The following is a 16,683-nucleotide window of genomic DNA, read 5'->3' on the forward strand; positions in this document are numbered from 1 at the left end:
CATCAGGTTAGAAACTGAGAGACTGTAAGTTCTAGTCTCGCTTAGGCACAAAGCCAGCCGGGTGACCTTGGGCCAGTCACACTCATTCAGCCCCAGGAATGAGGCAATGGCAAATCACTTCCAAAAAATCTTCCTAAGAAAATTGCAAGGACTTATCCAGGCAGTTGCCAGGAGTCAACACTGACTCTAAGGTGCACGTGTGCACACACATACACACACAAAAACCTTTAAAGCATAAACAGGCACAAAAGAAATCATGTAGTTTCTTAAACTCAGGGGAGCTATTAAATCCAATTCAAAGCCATCTGTTGGCTTGGACGGAGACATGCTAACCTCTGCCCTCCACCCCCGCTTTGTTATCAGGTTAAGCAAGGTTTATTCAATACGAAGTACTAGAGAGGAACACCATCCTTTCTCTGAGATCAGGGGTGAGGGATTCTGATGTGTACACTCTTGGGAAAATGCTTAATTCAATTATCTGCAAAGTAGAACCTGCAATCAAAATGTTAGATTAGTTGATACAAGGGAAGGGTTATCCTGCCCAGGTAGTATTTTTTGTATTGGACAGCTGGGTATTTCAGCTGTTGCAGGGTTGAAGTCTGCTTCCCAATTGGCCTGTCCAGTATTAGAACTGTAGGAAAGTTGTCAGGCATTGTTTATTTTCCTTAACAAATTCATCTAGCAGCCATCTGGCAGCTGTATTCTTGCTGCACCTGCCGCTCTCCCTTCTGTACTTCCCCATAAACTGAGTATTGAAGTGGTAATGATATAATTGTTGCGTAACTCTTTTGTTTTGTTTTGTTTTTCGACAAAGGCCACAGTGACTATACATTTGTCAAAAATGGAGTTGGCTTCATCTTCATGCTAAATAAAAATAGAGCGGAGAAGTTTCAAGAGGGTTTGGGGACATTGTATGCCATTTAGATCATTGTATGTAATTTAGAATTACATTGGCCTTTGTAATGAATGGATGCATGCATTTAGCGTCCTTTGGGATAGGAAGAGTCCAGAAATGTTAGCATCCAAAATTTTTGTGGCATGCCACATGGCACACCAGTTCTCACTTTGTCTGCCTCTCCTCTGCCAATTTCAGGTAGAATGGCAGTAGCCTTGGGTTGATTCTTTGAATTTTCTGCTTCTTTGTCTAAAACTTCATGTATTTGTCTTGATTTGGAAATGGGGTGAATAAAAGATTACTTTCTACAACTGAATATCTTGCTGATTAAATACAAGCAGCTTGAGCCAAGTAGCATAGGAAGCAGTTTGTTATGTTCCTGCTCTTTACTCATTATTATGGTTGAAATAAAGTTTTCTTTTGACCCACCAAAGTTTTCAAAAAGAATTCTGAAAATAGTAGCATGAACAGTAAAAATAAAGTCTTCAAGTTGAGCGTGACTCCTGGTGATTACTACCTGAACATAACCATGCAGTTTTCTTGAAAGAATACCATCCTGCTATTCCCTGGTAGACTCTTATCCATGTGTTAAATGGATAATCCATGTGATCTGCTCAGATTCCATGCCCAAACAAGGCCAGCTAGATGCTTTCACTTGCTGAAGCTGTGAACACTGTATATCCTAGAATGGAAAAGCAAATAATCTGTCCATAGCATGGAATGCAGTTTTGTGTGGGTCATCCCTGGAACAGGCTAACCATTTTCTGAAAACAAATCCAAGTAGTGTTGTAGAAAATATCTTGAAAATGACATCTATTTTAGGTTCTGACATACTTAGCAGTGAGTCTTAGACGAGCCTAATGTTGGGTGGTAATAGCTGGCCAGATCTATCTATCTATCTATCTATCTATCTATCTATCTATCTATCTATCTATCTATCTATCTATCATCTGTCATCTGTCATCTGTCATCTGTCATCTGTCATCTATCATATCATATCCATCCATCCATCCATCCATCCATCCATCCATCCATCCATCCATCCATCCATCCATCCATCCATCATCATCTGATTTAATATACCCACCCACTCGAATAGACTCTGTTTACTTCAATGAACAAGTTGGGAAGATTAAGGAAGGGTACTGGGTAGAATTTTTGCCAGCTGCTTGTCCTTTTTCATATATAAAACTTGCAAAGACATAGAAAGTCTGAGATCTCTGGAGTTCAGCAGCATTTTGTGATGACTTCAAAATTCCAAATAACATAGCATGAAATAGATTCTGTAAATTGCATAATCAGTGCTAAAATGTTACCTTTCTATGCAATTCCTGCAGGGTTTGTTAGCAGCCTTTTGTCACAGAAAAGTGACTAATTACTGCCAGTGAATGAATATGGAAGCGACTTTGAACTTTTGCTGTCAGCCCACTGTATCTGAGCAGCAAGTTCAAAGAAATACAGCAGGAAAATTTATCAGCAATGATACACATTGCCTGTACAGTGAGTGGGCACATTACAATCATAGGGGGTGTAGAGACACTTTGAAAATAGAGCCTGTTGTCTGTTTTGTATACTTGAAACCAGTGATTTGAAACTTATGGACAAAAGAGAGCTGCAGGTTGTTTTCCTCTTCCATCTTACCGGTTAGAGATGTCTTCATAGCATTGGTATCATTCTAACAAACTGAATATGATGAATAATGTGCTGAATACATTAATTATTTCTTTGGGATTCAGTACTTGGGAAGCAATGTTTGATTAACATGGCACAAATGGCTTTCAGAGATCATTGTACTTTATTTATTTATTTATTTATTTATTTATTTATTTATTTATTTATATTTCAAATTTGTCACACCCATCTCACTGCAGAGCGATGGGCGGTTTTAGTTTTGTGGACTTATTGTTTTAGTGTCCCCAAAGCAGCACATTTTAAGCTGATTATATTTATTTAGAAATTATACTGGTCTATGACCACAATAAAGATTTGATTTGATTTGATTAGTTAGAATGTTTCAGATATGTCCCTTCATCTAAGACAGTGTCCCTTAGAAATATGCAGTGTCCTTTCCTAGGGTTATGAGGTGCTCATTGAACTACAAAGACCATACATTCTAAGTGTTGATGACTTACACCTAAAAGAAGGCTTACATACTTGGGTTTCATTGTTTTTCCTCTGGAAAAACAATGGGGAATTTTATCTGCTTTCCTTGGCAATTTTCTGACATTATATGGCCTGTTTCTAGGACTTTAACATAAAAGCAGAAAACAGTTATAGCTCTATCTATGTTTGAGGTGAAGATCTTTTCAAACATTGGGTTTCTGACTACACCTCTATCTCCCTCTTTTCAACATGAATATGCACAATAAAGTCTAATGCACAAGTGGTAAGCTTCTACATAAGGACAATACATTGAAATTCAATTGCAAAGCTTGCTTGTAAAGCAGTGTTTTGCAAAGAAGACTGAATGGAAAAGGTAGAATGCTGATTTCCTAATCATTCAATTTCCCCTGTACCTATTTCCCAAGCACGTCTTTTACTCAACAGAGTCCCAAATTTATATTTGCAACATAACATAGTCCCAGAACAATGGCACCTCTCAGTCTTTATAAGAGCAAATAACTTGGCTTTTTGGTCACAGTTTCCATCTAATCCACTGACCACAGTGACATGGAATGGGGGAAGGATTTTTTTTTCCAGAAACCCCCTCCAGGGGAGGTTAAAAATGCTTCAGCATCACTGCTTTTTCCAAAGGTTTATAAAACCACCTAGTTTTGTCAAGCATTTATACAGTTTGCTTGCCCTCATACATCCTTTCACTGTGATTTATTATTATTTTGATTCTTTCAGTATAAACATTTGCCAGCTTTTTTGGAAAAGAGTAACATTTTAAAATATATTTGAAAGGTACGGGAGGAATTCAAGGAGGAAGTTTCTGTTTTTTAATCTCTTAAGATCAGTTCATCTTGGGGACATTTTGCAGAGAAGAGGTTCTTTGGGCATTATTGCACACAGATGCAGTGTGCTATTTATATCAGCATTTTTGCACCTTCTTTCCTCATAAATCATACTGAAGGCAGACTACAAATAAAATGATATATTACAGACATGAAAACTTTTTTTAGGAATCAAACAAATAAGAATAAAAGAATTAGAGCACTATATTTATAATAATATAGTCTCCTAGGGCCTGTTTTGAAGCAGGCTGGAAGGACTTCTCTTGGGGTTTTATTTCACAATGAAGGTACCACAACAGAATAGTTTTTCTATTTTGTAACATGACATTTCCACTGAATAGCCCCTTACTAGGCAAGAAGCACATTCAGTACCATATATTTTACTTCAGTGATAAAATAAAGTGAAACAATATTAAGCATTAAGCAAAGAAATTCTGCAAAGATTATCTCCAAAGGACAATGGCATTTACAGTTTTATAGCTGTTGAGAAACATACTGAAGTTCATCGATACCATGCATTCTAGTAATCATTGGTAAATCAATATTAACCAGTAAAAGTTAATGCAGCAGGATTTTGTGAAATTGAAAGATCTTTCAGGTTTAGGTTCTGTTTACTAAGTAGTGCAAGCATTTGTTTTCCCTGGTTTCTCAACAGATATTTGATTTTTCTAAGCAGTGGCAAGCAGCCTATTTAAAATCCCCTGAAATCCCCACAAAACCTTCTTGATAATAACAACCAAAAACAATGACAATTTGTTCATTATTATGGGTGGCAGGTGGTTTTATATGTTCCTGTAGTAGGTCTGCATCAAACTTCTAAAGATGGCTTGACCAATGGATTTCCATTTTAGCAATCCAATTTAATATACCTTTATCATTTACCATTTACCATATCACATTTTAATTCCCCAGTTTTAAAGATTTTTCTCTTAAGGCACTTTATATTTGCCCCTTGGCTGTGCAATTTGAAGATTACTTACAGAAAGATGAAGATATGCTCTCTCTTAAAATGAGAGCAGTCAAGGAACTTTAGCCTGCCCTTTTGCCCTATGACATTAGAAAGGATATATATCATGGCCTAAGACCTTTACAGATTTTCTCTCAGATTGTTTCCCATTCCTTTCACCAGAGGGATCTAGGGACATCCATGCAGATTTAAAGGAATGATTAGACAGACGCTTAGTCTTCCGCTATTTGGCCCATTCATATGCTCTTTGCATAAGGTTCTGATCTGATAAAGTTTTTTTTTTGCAATTGAAACAATTTAAGTTTAACTCAGCCTACCTGTTGTTGTTATTTCATCTGTTTAAGTATGTTCTAGTGTTGTCGAGTTGAAACTATACATAATGACAGCCTGGATAGCAGCTTTCTTTTTCTTTTACATATCCTTGAAAATGGATGTTTACAACTATTTTTCAAGGAAGGAAAGTCATTTAGAATTCATTGTTGACAGTCCAATCCAAGAATGAGGTTGTTTTGTCATTATTATTATTATTATTATTATTATTATTTTCAGATTATCATTACTTTCAGGTAGATCCTGGGCACAAATAGCCTTTTGAAATTCTCCATCAAATCAATGGAGGATCAAATCAGTGCACAGAAATTGGGCAGAGGATTTCTCAGAATTCTCCCAGGAGAAAGAGGAATTCTCCAATAAATTCTTAGCAGTAGGACTATCTCTTAGCAATAATAATAGCTTAACAAGAGGACTGTTCTCATGAGATCTTTCTTTGTAATTTAATTAAAATGTTGAAAATAAGGGAAACTGAAGACTGCCAAAAAGATGATTGTATGATGAAAGTCTGGACCATTTACATAGCCCACTAGCCACTACAGAGTTAAATAAATGCAAAAACACTATATTCCAATTTCTCTGAATTTCTTAAACAAATTCTCTTTCAACTACATCAATGAGATCAGGCAGATTCAGGCACCAATTCCATCATAAAACAGGATATAAACTAACTAAATTAGGATTTCTGGTAGCCCTAGACAATTATAGGAGGAATCCAGATTCTCCATCCCTTTCATTGAAAAATCCTGTTTTGGTATAATCAAGTGAAGGAGATAAGGTGGAACTCAGTATAATGTTTATCAGTTGTAACCCCCAAAAGAGGGAAAGTGCTCAAAAAGCTTTACTCTTATTTCTGCAAATAAATGGTATATTGTACTCTTTAAAAATGTTAACCCTTCCTCCCCCAGCCCCAAAGGTACAATTTGCCCATGATCATTTCTTCTACTTGATATTATTCTGTTTGTTTTGTTTGTTGGAGGTGTACAAGCTGTTGCATTGGTTTCTGAGCATCTATTCTACCCTCAGGCCCACAGCCTTTTCAGCACAAGCCTGCTTATCTGTATCTGTTCAGTGGTTTAACTTTGCCTTTCCACAACTTTTCTGAGGAGATGCAGTTTGTGATCATTTTTTAACGTTTTGATTGATGCAACAACAGTTTTCTAGGACCACCATAAAAATTTCAGCCATCCTCCACTTTCTTTTCTAATTAAAAGCATTTATCTTGGATTTCAATCTCTATCCACCCCCCTTCCTACAACAGATTTATTTTGATGTCAGCATTTTCCTTCTACCACGTCACATGAATGGCATTCATTTGGATGACTTAAGCTGCTTAGACATTTTAATCCTTACACGGTAATTAATTTTATTGTCTGACACACATTAACTTATGAAGGAAACAGTTGAAATTTCTGCCCCCTTTTATTGAGCTGAACCAATTTACATCTCACAAATGCAGACACACACAACCTACACACACAGAGAGACCATTTGCCAGCGTATTATTTAGCAAATCTGTATCTCTTTTTTTTTTCCATTAAAAATGGGAAATTATCCATTTTAACTGGACAAGGAGAAGCTAAGATTCTATCAACTGAAATCGTACCAATTCTTGGATGTTCCAGATAGTTGTATTTAAGTGTTCTTCACTCTTCCTCGAACTTGCAGAAAATTATGCCAGTTTAAACTATATTGCTTCCAAGAGTAGTCCTTTTTCTATCACAGTAACAAGATTGGCAAACAATGCTGTCCTTAATGTTTTAATGTGGGCCAGTTAGTAGAGTTCCCTGGTTTGGTTTCCCATCTTACCAAGCATCTCATTCCTGTCTAAAAAAACAACCACCAATCACTTCCTTTTATGTGTGGTGAGGCAGGACTGGACTGGTATGTGCTCAGGGGAGAATCTCCTCTGATTTCTTGCTCCATGTAATCCCCTCTCTGCAGCTATGAACTGTCAGTCACACCATTTCTTCTGAAGAGCACTAAACCCTTAAACAGCCTGGGTAATGGGTCGTAAACATGATCAGTGAGTGAACTTTGTCCTCAACTAGTGCTGCAAGGAATGTCTGTCCTGGCAGTGAATGATGGAGTCCATTTCTGACTCCTTGTGGTACCCAACACTCAAAAGTAGTCAGAGTTACTTTTGACTCATGACTGCTGAACTTTTTTTTTAAACAACAACAAAAGAACTGTTACGTTCATGTTTGTAAGGCCTGACAAGACCTATGGAAATCTCCAAGCAGGGCTGATGCTTCTGAGGATGCTAAGTGTTCAGCCATTCCTGAAACCCAAGTGAAAATGGAAATGTAGGAATTCCCAGCAACTGGAAGGAAGTGGACAAGCCTGCAGTAGCCTACAGTGACCAGTAGCAGCTGGGCAAGTCCCAACTTCTGACCCCACCAGCAATTATATGATAATGAAGTTTGCCAGATTGCATCCATGCCCAAAACTGAATCAGGAGAAGAGGTAAAACACAATGTTGAAACTGGAACTAAAGATGACTGTAAGCTGCCTCAGGTTTTAGCTAGGGAAGAAATAAAAGCAACATAATGAGGGCACAGCAGAAAAAAAGGTTCATGCATTGATGTCAGAGAAGTGAAGAGGAGCCCTATGAAACACAGTTCAACAAGGAAGCAAGAATTTTACCTGCTGCAAATATACAAATTAGTAATGCCAGGCAATCTAGAGCCCACATGTAACCAGCATTTCACCTTCCCTGGACAGCTGTGTGGAAATAGAGAATGCTTCTTTAGTTGCCATGAGTGCAGAGACAAGTCTGCAAATATATTTAACCTTGGCCCCGATTTCCCTCAAATGGGAAAATGGGTGAAGACCTCAGAAATTATTATGTCAGTTGAACTACTATCCATTATATGGGTGAACCAGGATTTCAGCAAGGTTCCTTGCTCTGAATGGTAGTAGCTCACAAAGTCACAGGGACAGCTACATCCTGATGTCATTAATTGGAGATGTCAGCTAAGCGAGCATAGATCTTCTGCATTCAAGAGATATGCTTTAACATTCAGCTATGATCCATTCCCTTTAAATAGAAAAAGAAAATGTCTGTTTCAAGTTAAGTCTGACTCCTTGTGACTTCAGGACATATCCATGTAGTTTTCCTGGCAGGAATACAGATTTGCCACTGCCTTCTTCCAGGAAGGCTTTTCAATATCCCAGTCCTGCCTACAGCCCTGGGATTTTGTGGTGGTCTCCCAACTAGCTATTAACCAGTTCTGGTTTGGCTAGGAATTGGCCAAAGTCAACTAGGTATTGCTCCCTATTGATGTTCTGACTAGGTGGAACTAAAATAAGGTTGCAAAGAAGTCTGAGCTCCCAGGTATATGTAAGTTCACATATGATTTTAGTGTTTTCTAGTTTCCACATTTATTCAGAACTATTGAAATAACAGATAGCAAACATTAAGCTTTTCCCAGTCTCTCTCTCTCATTCATTCATTCATTCATTCATTTTTCTGAATCATCAAAACCTCACATGGTGAAGCAATCTATCCTGGTGACTTTCTAGATTTAGAAATAAAAAAATCAATTTTGTCCAAGATTCAGGGAGAGGCACATGCAGTAACTTTGCTGGTGAGGAGTAGTGAAGAAAATCTTAAGTCAACTTTTGCTTACATATGCTTTGACAACCTCCGCTGAAATCACTAGGACATAAACATCTGCCAAGTGATGGGATAAATGATGTAGCATGAATGATGATGTCACAATACAAACTCTCTCACTTATAAACTTGTATCTAATGTCGGGAAACAAGTATAAAGGGTGGGATTTATGTTGTGACATTACTCTGTGTGTGTGTGTGTGTGTGCGCACAGGCACACACCTTTGAGTCAGTGTTGACTCCTGGAAAGTGCCTGGACAACTTGCTGCAGTTTTCTTGGCAAGCTTTCAGAAGCAGTTTGCCATTGTCTCCTTCCTAGGGCTGAGAGAGAGAAACTGGCCCAAGGTCACCTATCTGGCTTTGTGCCCAAGATGGGACTAGAATTCATGGCCTCCCAATTTCTAGCCTGGTGCCTGAATCACTACATCACACTGGCTCTCCATCATGACATTACTACAGACATGCTATCATCTTTTTTTTTTTAATCACAGGTACCTGCAGAGGCCTATGCAATAGGACAACCTATTAATTACTAACTGAAGTATTCATTTTAATACATCTACTAAATCTGTATTCAACTTGCTGGAAGCAATTTTTCCTCCAGACCATTTGGCTGTACAGAGCACAAGACAAATTCACAATGAATCAATTTTAACCTTTCAGGAGGCTATCTCCACTATCATCCCTTGCTCTCACTTATTTTTAATTCCCATGCATTCCAGACAGAAGTGGAAAGCAACATGACTTAATCCTTTACTGATGTGTGGTCATGAAATATGAGATATGATTTATCCCCTACAACTTGGTGGATTAAGTGTCTGACTAAGTGCGGACTTAGCTTTGGTTAAAATGCAAAGATCTGTTCACAATTTTTTTTCCCCTTTAGACAGAATTAATATTATAATATCAATGTTTTGTCTAAGTGGGTATATGGTTCACAAATTAGCCACACCTTCTTTCAAGGGTAGAACTGTTATCTAGCTATTTAAGACAAAGTCCCAACAGACAACTAATAACAATCCATATTACCAGAGTGAATGCTTCTTGTATTATTGAGTGAAGTATATAACAAGTACAGGAATGCATTGTTCTTTTTTGATTCTCCAGAAGAAAATATATTTCTCAGAGTGTAGTTGAAGTTTTCCTATTTTTCAAACCTCAGAATTTATTTACCATATTAAATTACTTACACTGAATCCTCCAATTATATTGAGACACAATCCTTCATTCAGACAGCTGATGCTGAGCAACCTGCAGTTGTCAATTACTTTATCACAGTTTCTTCCAGGGTGTCCTGGCATGCAGCTGTAAATACACCAACAGATTTCAGAAGACTTGAATTCTGAAATGCTAATTCTATTTCATTAATTCCATGGTTCTGCCAAATAACATATTTCAGTAGTGCATTGCTTGTTATTTGGGCAGGATTTAATCACAACGAGAACAAATTCAGGCCATCTACTGCTAATAATTTAGCCAGGTGAGGTACATTTTGGTGAAGACTTTGGATTTTTTCCTCATCTTTTAGGGATTAAATGCCTTTATGTCAGTGTTAAATACAACCTTCTGGATATACAATACACACACACACACGTATATGTATACAACACACACACACACACATATATGTATATGTGTGTGTGTATGTATGTGTGTGTGTGTGTGTATGTATGTGTGTGTATGTATGTGTATGTATGTATGTGTATGTGTATGTGTATATATATATATATATATATATATATATATATATATATATATAAAACTCAACCTTGAGCTAAATAGATAATAACAAACTGTACAGCACCTTGGGGAAGCTATTAGAATAGATGGCTCTATTACTGAGAAATGAAGGAAAGTAATGACAAATGAGATTTAGAACACTTAGCTAATGATCACTATATAATTGGTATGCTAACAGTTGTCAATAACTGACAGACACTGGCTTGAGAAAGCAATGGTGAGTGGATAATGATATGACTATTATTCTATTTCCTTAATTATAATTATAGATTTTCCTTTAGGAGGAAAAATATTTCTTATCTGCTCTAGCTCATGAGCAACATCCGTTTATGAACATGAGTGGACAATTTCCACTGCAGCATCAGTTCTGTTCTATTATTATCACACTGGGTTCAAATGGTGATGCCCTCCTCTTTTACCAGCTCTCTCAGTTTCAAGAATCCTTCCATTTTCAGTGGAAATCAGGACCCAATAAATAGTTCAAGAGTACTGAGATCACTCCAAGGATCTGATTTTTAACAGGGAGGATTGGGAGATATGGTTAAATCAAATATGTAAATAAACATCAGCAAAACTTCTGAACAAATGTCTACCTTGCAAAATGTTACTTCAGATGATGTTTGCACACATATGCAAAAATGAATGATAAAAAAAAAGGGGAGATAAAAGTCTGCAGATGTATGCATATTCCTTTTAAATACACATAAATAATTTCTTGCCAGTTTCACCCCTCCCCTTCAGCCTGTGTTCCCCAAACCTCCTCGCTCCAAGATTTCCCAACTCCTCAACAGAGACATTGTATCATTTCCCATTCCAATTTCTTCTGGAAAAGTCCTCTGGGGGCTGCTCCTTCAGTGGGACTCACACACAAAGGATTATTGGACTGGTATACAAACCTCAGTATCCTTATTCTCTCTTATCTAGTTCCTTTTGATGGTTAAGATTCCTGAAGTCAAAGGAGCTGCAATCAATGGATGTTCCATTATGCTGCTTCTGGATTCATGTTATTTTATGGTAATAATGTATTTTCCCAATTTATATCCACAGATGCATACAATGTGATCATAGGGCAACAGTAATTATCTAATCTTTGTCTTTAGTAACTGCATATCCAGCATTAATATCTGCAACCAGGAAGCTTTTTTATATCCAACTATTTTCACACTATTTTCTATTTGATCAGGAACCTAATTTCATGAGGTAAGTCTATGAGTATCAGCCTTCCAATCAAAGGGAAGCAAAGCAGAGACAAAGTGGGAGTTTCTTCTTGCTGTCTCTATTCCTAATATCTCTACTGGTCAATAGGATAAAAGGTGCAAAGATCAATACTTTAGAACCCATTAGAATGTCTCAAAAATTATTTTCTCTATTAAAAGAAAGTTCTAAGTAAATTCTCTTAATTTCTTTCCTCAAATGAAATAAGAACAATAAGAAAAAAAAAAGGCAAGTCATAAGAGTTTAAAGCATTTATCACATATTCTTAAAGTCTTTTTATGATATTTTAGTGCTCCAGAAAACATTGAGAATCAAAAAGGAATGAAGAATTGTTCTAATCCATTGTGATAGATATTGCTAACCCCTAGCTACCAGTATCTCCCCATAGAACTTGACATTTGCTGGAAGAAAGTGCTATATTAGATTCTTAAATCAAGTCTGTACAGGGAAAAAAAGACTGAAAAAGTGAAATTAGGATACAGGGTAGTCATATATCAGAGCTGAAGTGAGGAAAATTAAATTGAATCTTTTTGGTTATATGTTTAGAATAGAAAACAATTGTTTCCAAGTGAAAGGAATCAGTAGTTTAAGAGGTAGATGGTTAGAGGCAAGAAAACATTTTCAGACAGATAATCAACTACAGATAAAACTAGATAACTGGAATCAAATGGATGAGGCTGGAGAAGCTTCACAGATGAAATGGAGGACATGATGCCTAGATTGGCAGTGGTGCAGTACAAAAAAATGAATACAACTGGACCCAAGTACAAGCCTAGGTTTGGACCTACCCTGGAGAAGCATCATTTATTCTTTTATGAGATACACAGAGTTCTCCTCCATATTATTTAACATAAAAATGAAACTGCTCAGAGAGGTCATCAATATGGATTTGATTTGGTCATCAATATGCTGATGATACTCAGTCTTTCACTCCACCTAGGCCAGGCAGAAGATGTAGTGAATTTTCTGACTTAGTGTCTGGAAGATGTAAGAATTTGGATGGGAATGAAACTGACTGAAATTGAGAATCTCAGAAAAACAGACTGCCTATTTATACAAAAATCTTTGAGTTCATTCATAGTATCTACCCTAACTCTGTATAGGGTCACAATCCCCTGAAATGACCAAGGGTGCAACTTCAGAATCCTCCTGTATTCACAGCTCCTGTTAGAACAGCAGGAAGAATCCATGGCCAGGATGGTCTTTGCTCAGCTTCAACTGGTATACTAGTTACAGTTCCTTTTAAAGTAGGAAAACTTAACAACAATCATCCATGCCCTTATTATTTCAAATGTGGATTACTGCAATGAACTGTAATTGGGATTGCCCTTGAAGACTAATTGAAAATTTAACCTGGTACACCGTGTAGCAATCCACATGCTGGTGAGTTCAAGCTACCCTAGCAATGCAACAACAATACTGCCAGTGCTGTCCTATCTACCAGTTTGCTTCTGGGTACAAATCAATGTGCTGGTTTATTACCTATAAAGCCCAATATAAACGTGCTGTTTATTATCTAGATACCTACAGAACCATCTCATCAGGAGAGAATCTACTCAACCTCTTTGCTTGACCCAGAGAAGGATGTTCTGGTTTCTTCTCATTATTTCTTTTCCTTTTTTTTTTTTTTGAGGGGGGGTGTTGCTCAGAAGTAGGCCTTTTCTATGGTTGCCCCAGCCCGGTACATATTATTGTACATGCTAACTTCTAACTTGTAACATTCTGTAAAACCACTACATTCTAGGATTTTTTTTAGCAGAATGTTTGGAAACTGATTGTTTTTCAGTGTGAAGCATTTCAATGCTTAGTGGCTGTATTATTTTCATTATTTCTGTTTAATAACAATATAACAGAATTTTTCTAATTTTATCTTCTTGTTAGCTGCCTAGAGTCTCTGGGGCCAGGCAGCATATGCATTTTAGTAAGAAGTAAATAAATGCATATAGGATGTGGAAAAGAGTGCAGTCAGTGGGTGGAGATGTTATCACACATTCTTCTGAAATTGTAAGTGGAAGAGTGATAAGTTGGTAATGCACTGGTGCTTCTGGAAATTAGATATGGTAATGTAGAATCCCAAAATCTGTGCAGGAAGTCAAATGAGAATTACAGTGTAAGCATTCTTACAATTTGTAAATATCTGTTATATACGTTAATACACTTTGAAAGAAAAACAAATGAATTGAGTGGGGAGAGACCAGAAATTGACCTTAATCTGCACAGAGTTCTAAATGACCTCTCAAAAGGGTTATTTTAAATCCTAGCCTATTTCAGATTCAGTCAGAAAAAAATGCAATGCAAAGTGGTATTATGATTCTGGAAAGGTATATTTAAGGAAAAATAAATGACACAGAAGCAACTTCCCGGCTGTTAAAAATCCTCTTTAAGAATGCTTGAAGTAGAAACAAGAGCACTTTAGCAATCCTTTTCAGAAATGGGTAGGCTTCTTCAACCTGAGAAAGATTTCTTTCTTCTTCTCTTCTAAATTAATGTTTAAAACCCACAGAAGAGAAATCCTCCAAAGATACGAAGCAAATTATCTCAACCCTGAACAGGAAGCTGAATCTTTGTGCTATCAGAGATGGCATTAGAATAGGCGTGGATGCTAGCACAGTCCTCCAGTGACGAATCCTATGTTTACATCAAGGAAACATAGAGATAATATCCTTTCTTCAGGAGTGCTTGTAGCTGAATAATACCATCTCTCTCTCTGTCTCTCTTCACCCAACCATGGAAGTTTAGAGATTGGCCTATACGAGACTTCTTTGGAAGTCTAATAATTGCCCCTATTAAGAAGAGTGTGAAATCTTGGCTATGCCAGATGGCCTGGGAGGCTGATGGGGGCTTGCACCATTGGAATTGGCTTGCGGGGTAATTGATTCTACCTCCCCGCCCCCAACATCCTGAATGTTTTAGCCTTTTTATGTATATGGTCTTTTTATATAGTTTGATTCTTTAACTAAATTAATGTGGATATTTATATGTTTAACTATTTTTGAGGCTTTATTTTAATTGTGAGCCACCCAGAGTCACCCTCTGGGGAGATGGGTGGCATATAAATAAATAAATAAATAAATAGTCATCCTACCCTCCATGTCACTTATGACTGTGAGCTGTATCACACAATGGTTTTACCATGCCTCTGCTAGAGTAGGTATTCCCAGTAAACACTGATTGCAACAGCAAATCACCACTGATTTGTTTTAGATTTCAAAAATTTCTGGTTCCTTACTAGTTTCCCAAAATTGGATATGGAATTTGCATTCAAATGTGGTCAGTCTGTCTGTGGGCATTTTCTTTCTTACTGGACAGACTGGGAATGGCTCCCTGCCCCACCCCTCCAGCTCCAGTTCATTCAACACAGTTAAAGCAAAAGCTCTAGAATGCATCTTTGCTGTCCTGCTAAGATATATCACAGGGGTTGTTAAAATAGTGCCATGGTGACCTGTAATCTCTTTGGTGGAAGTGTATTTTTAATAGAGTTCTAGATGTTCTTGGAGGGAAGTCTGTAACTGGCAATCTGGAGCACAGGCAGGCACATTGATTGCCTGGCATCCTCAGAGGTTATCTGTAGGCTAATTTGAACTGACCAATGATTTACTAACAATACTAACATAGAACCCCAAGACCAGTGGTGGGCTGGTAAATGTTTAAGAACCAGTTCTTCTGGCTCCATTACTGCTGCCACATCATGCTGCTACTGCAGAACAACTGATCAGCATGCCAGTCATTGGGGATCAGCTCTGCTCTCAACTGGCTCACAGAATTCTCAAAAATTTAACAATTGGCTCTTGCGAGGTGGTTCAAACCAGCTCCAGCACACCAGTGCCCAAGATCCATGCTGAATTAAATATGCTTGGAATGCAGGGATAATAAAAACACAGCAGGGAAACATGGATTGCTTTTAAAGTACTCAGCGTTGATTTGCAGCTTAAACAGATGATGGCATTGCAAAGCTTGTCAACTAAGGTATGTCTAATAACCTCTTCGCTAGAAGTTACAAGCAAAATTGGGCCAGATTCCAAAGCCCAAGCAGTAGAACAAAGTATTTTAAATAGATTATCCACAGCCTCAGTGGTCACCAATTTAAACTGACCCAATCATTCTCATACAGCAGGAATGATTAGATCCCCATAACTGATGGGCCACAAACTGCTGGAATGCAAGAGATTTTAATCCACAAAAAGACCTGTCAGCCCTTCAAAGTAGTCTAGGTCAGGAAAAGACACCACGAGTCTGACTATGTATTGCTTTGCCTCCCTCTTATATCCCAGGGAGTTAGAGGGGAGCCAATTTGAGTTTCTTTTTTTATACTTTCTTCACTTTCTAGGCTTAAAGCATATGTTTGATTTTGTAACTGTTGCTGCATAGTTTCTCCAAGGTCAACTCTATGGTTCCCTACAAAATTATCACCACCATCATAAGATCCTCAGATTTTGTAAAACGCAGTCAGGTGTCATGTATCCCAAAATCACTTTTGGATGCAAATTCTTTTTCATCAAATCAAATAAGAACTGATGTTTAAGCAAATGCAAGGATTTTTTCTTCACAGCACTCATTCCAAATGTCATTATTTAAATGATGAAGCCATCAAAACATGCAAAATTCACTTAAAGAAAATATATTAAGGTTGGGATCAGAAATGTCAAATAAATGCACTGTTTCAAACTATATCTTTGAATATTTTCTTCTGGTGATGTCAACCAATTCTTGAAAAATAGTAGGTTACATTTATATGGGAAAAATTAGTGGCAGCAGGAAGGATTTTGTAACCCACCAATTCCAAGCTTCTTTTTTTCCACCTGCACTTGGATTTCCCCAAAAAATGAAGGTCCAGGAATATAGACTTTCTAGTGACATTCTGTAATCCCACCTAGAGTTAATACTCCATCAAAAATGCTTCGGTACTTCAATGACATCTATCTCATTTAATTTGATTCAGGAGGAGGAGGAGGGGGGAGGAA

At 37.4% G+C, this 16,683-nt stretch overlaps 1 protein-coding gene across 1 annotated transcript in view; it reads right to left on the minus strand.

Moving 5' to 3' along the window:
* LOC103055766 (protein eyes shut homolog) overlaps positions 1–16,683 on the minus strand; it is a 128,026-nt gene that overhangs the window by 48,639 nt on the left and 62,704 nt on the right. Inside the window, exon 5 of the mRNA XM_007434773.2 lies at positions 9,958–10,072. Coding sequence (XP_007434835.2) covers positions 9,958–10,072 — 115 coding nt within the window. The remainder of the gene's footprint in view (positions 1–9,957; positions 10,073–16,683) is intronic.

Source organism: Python bivittatus, unplaced genomic scaffold, assembly GCF_059951505.1.
Source record: "Python bivittatus isolate LINGU-HERP-01145 unplaced genomic scaffold, Pbiv_v1 ctg000020_np1212, whole genome shotgun sequence".
NCBI lineage: Eukaryota > Metazoa > Chordata > Lepidosauria > Squamata > Pythonidae > Python > Python bivittatus.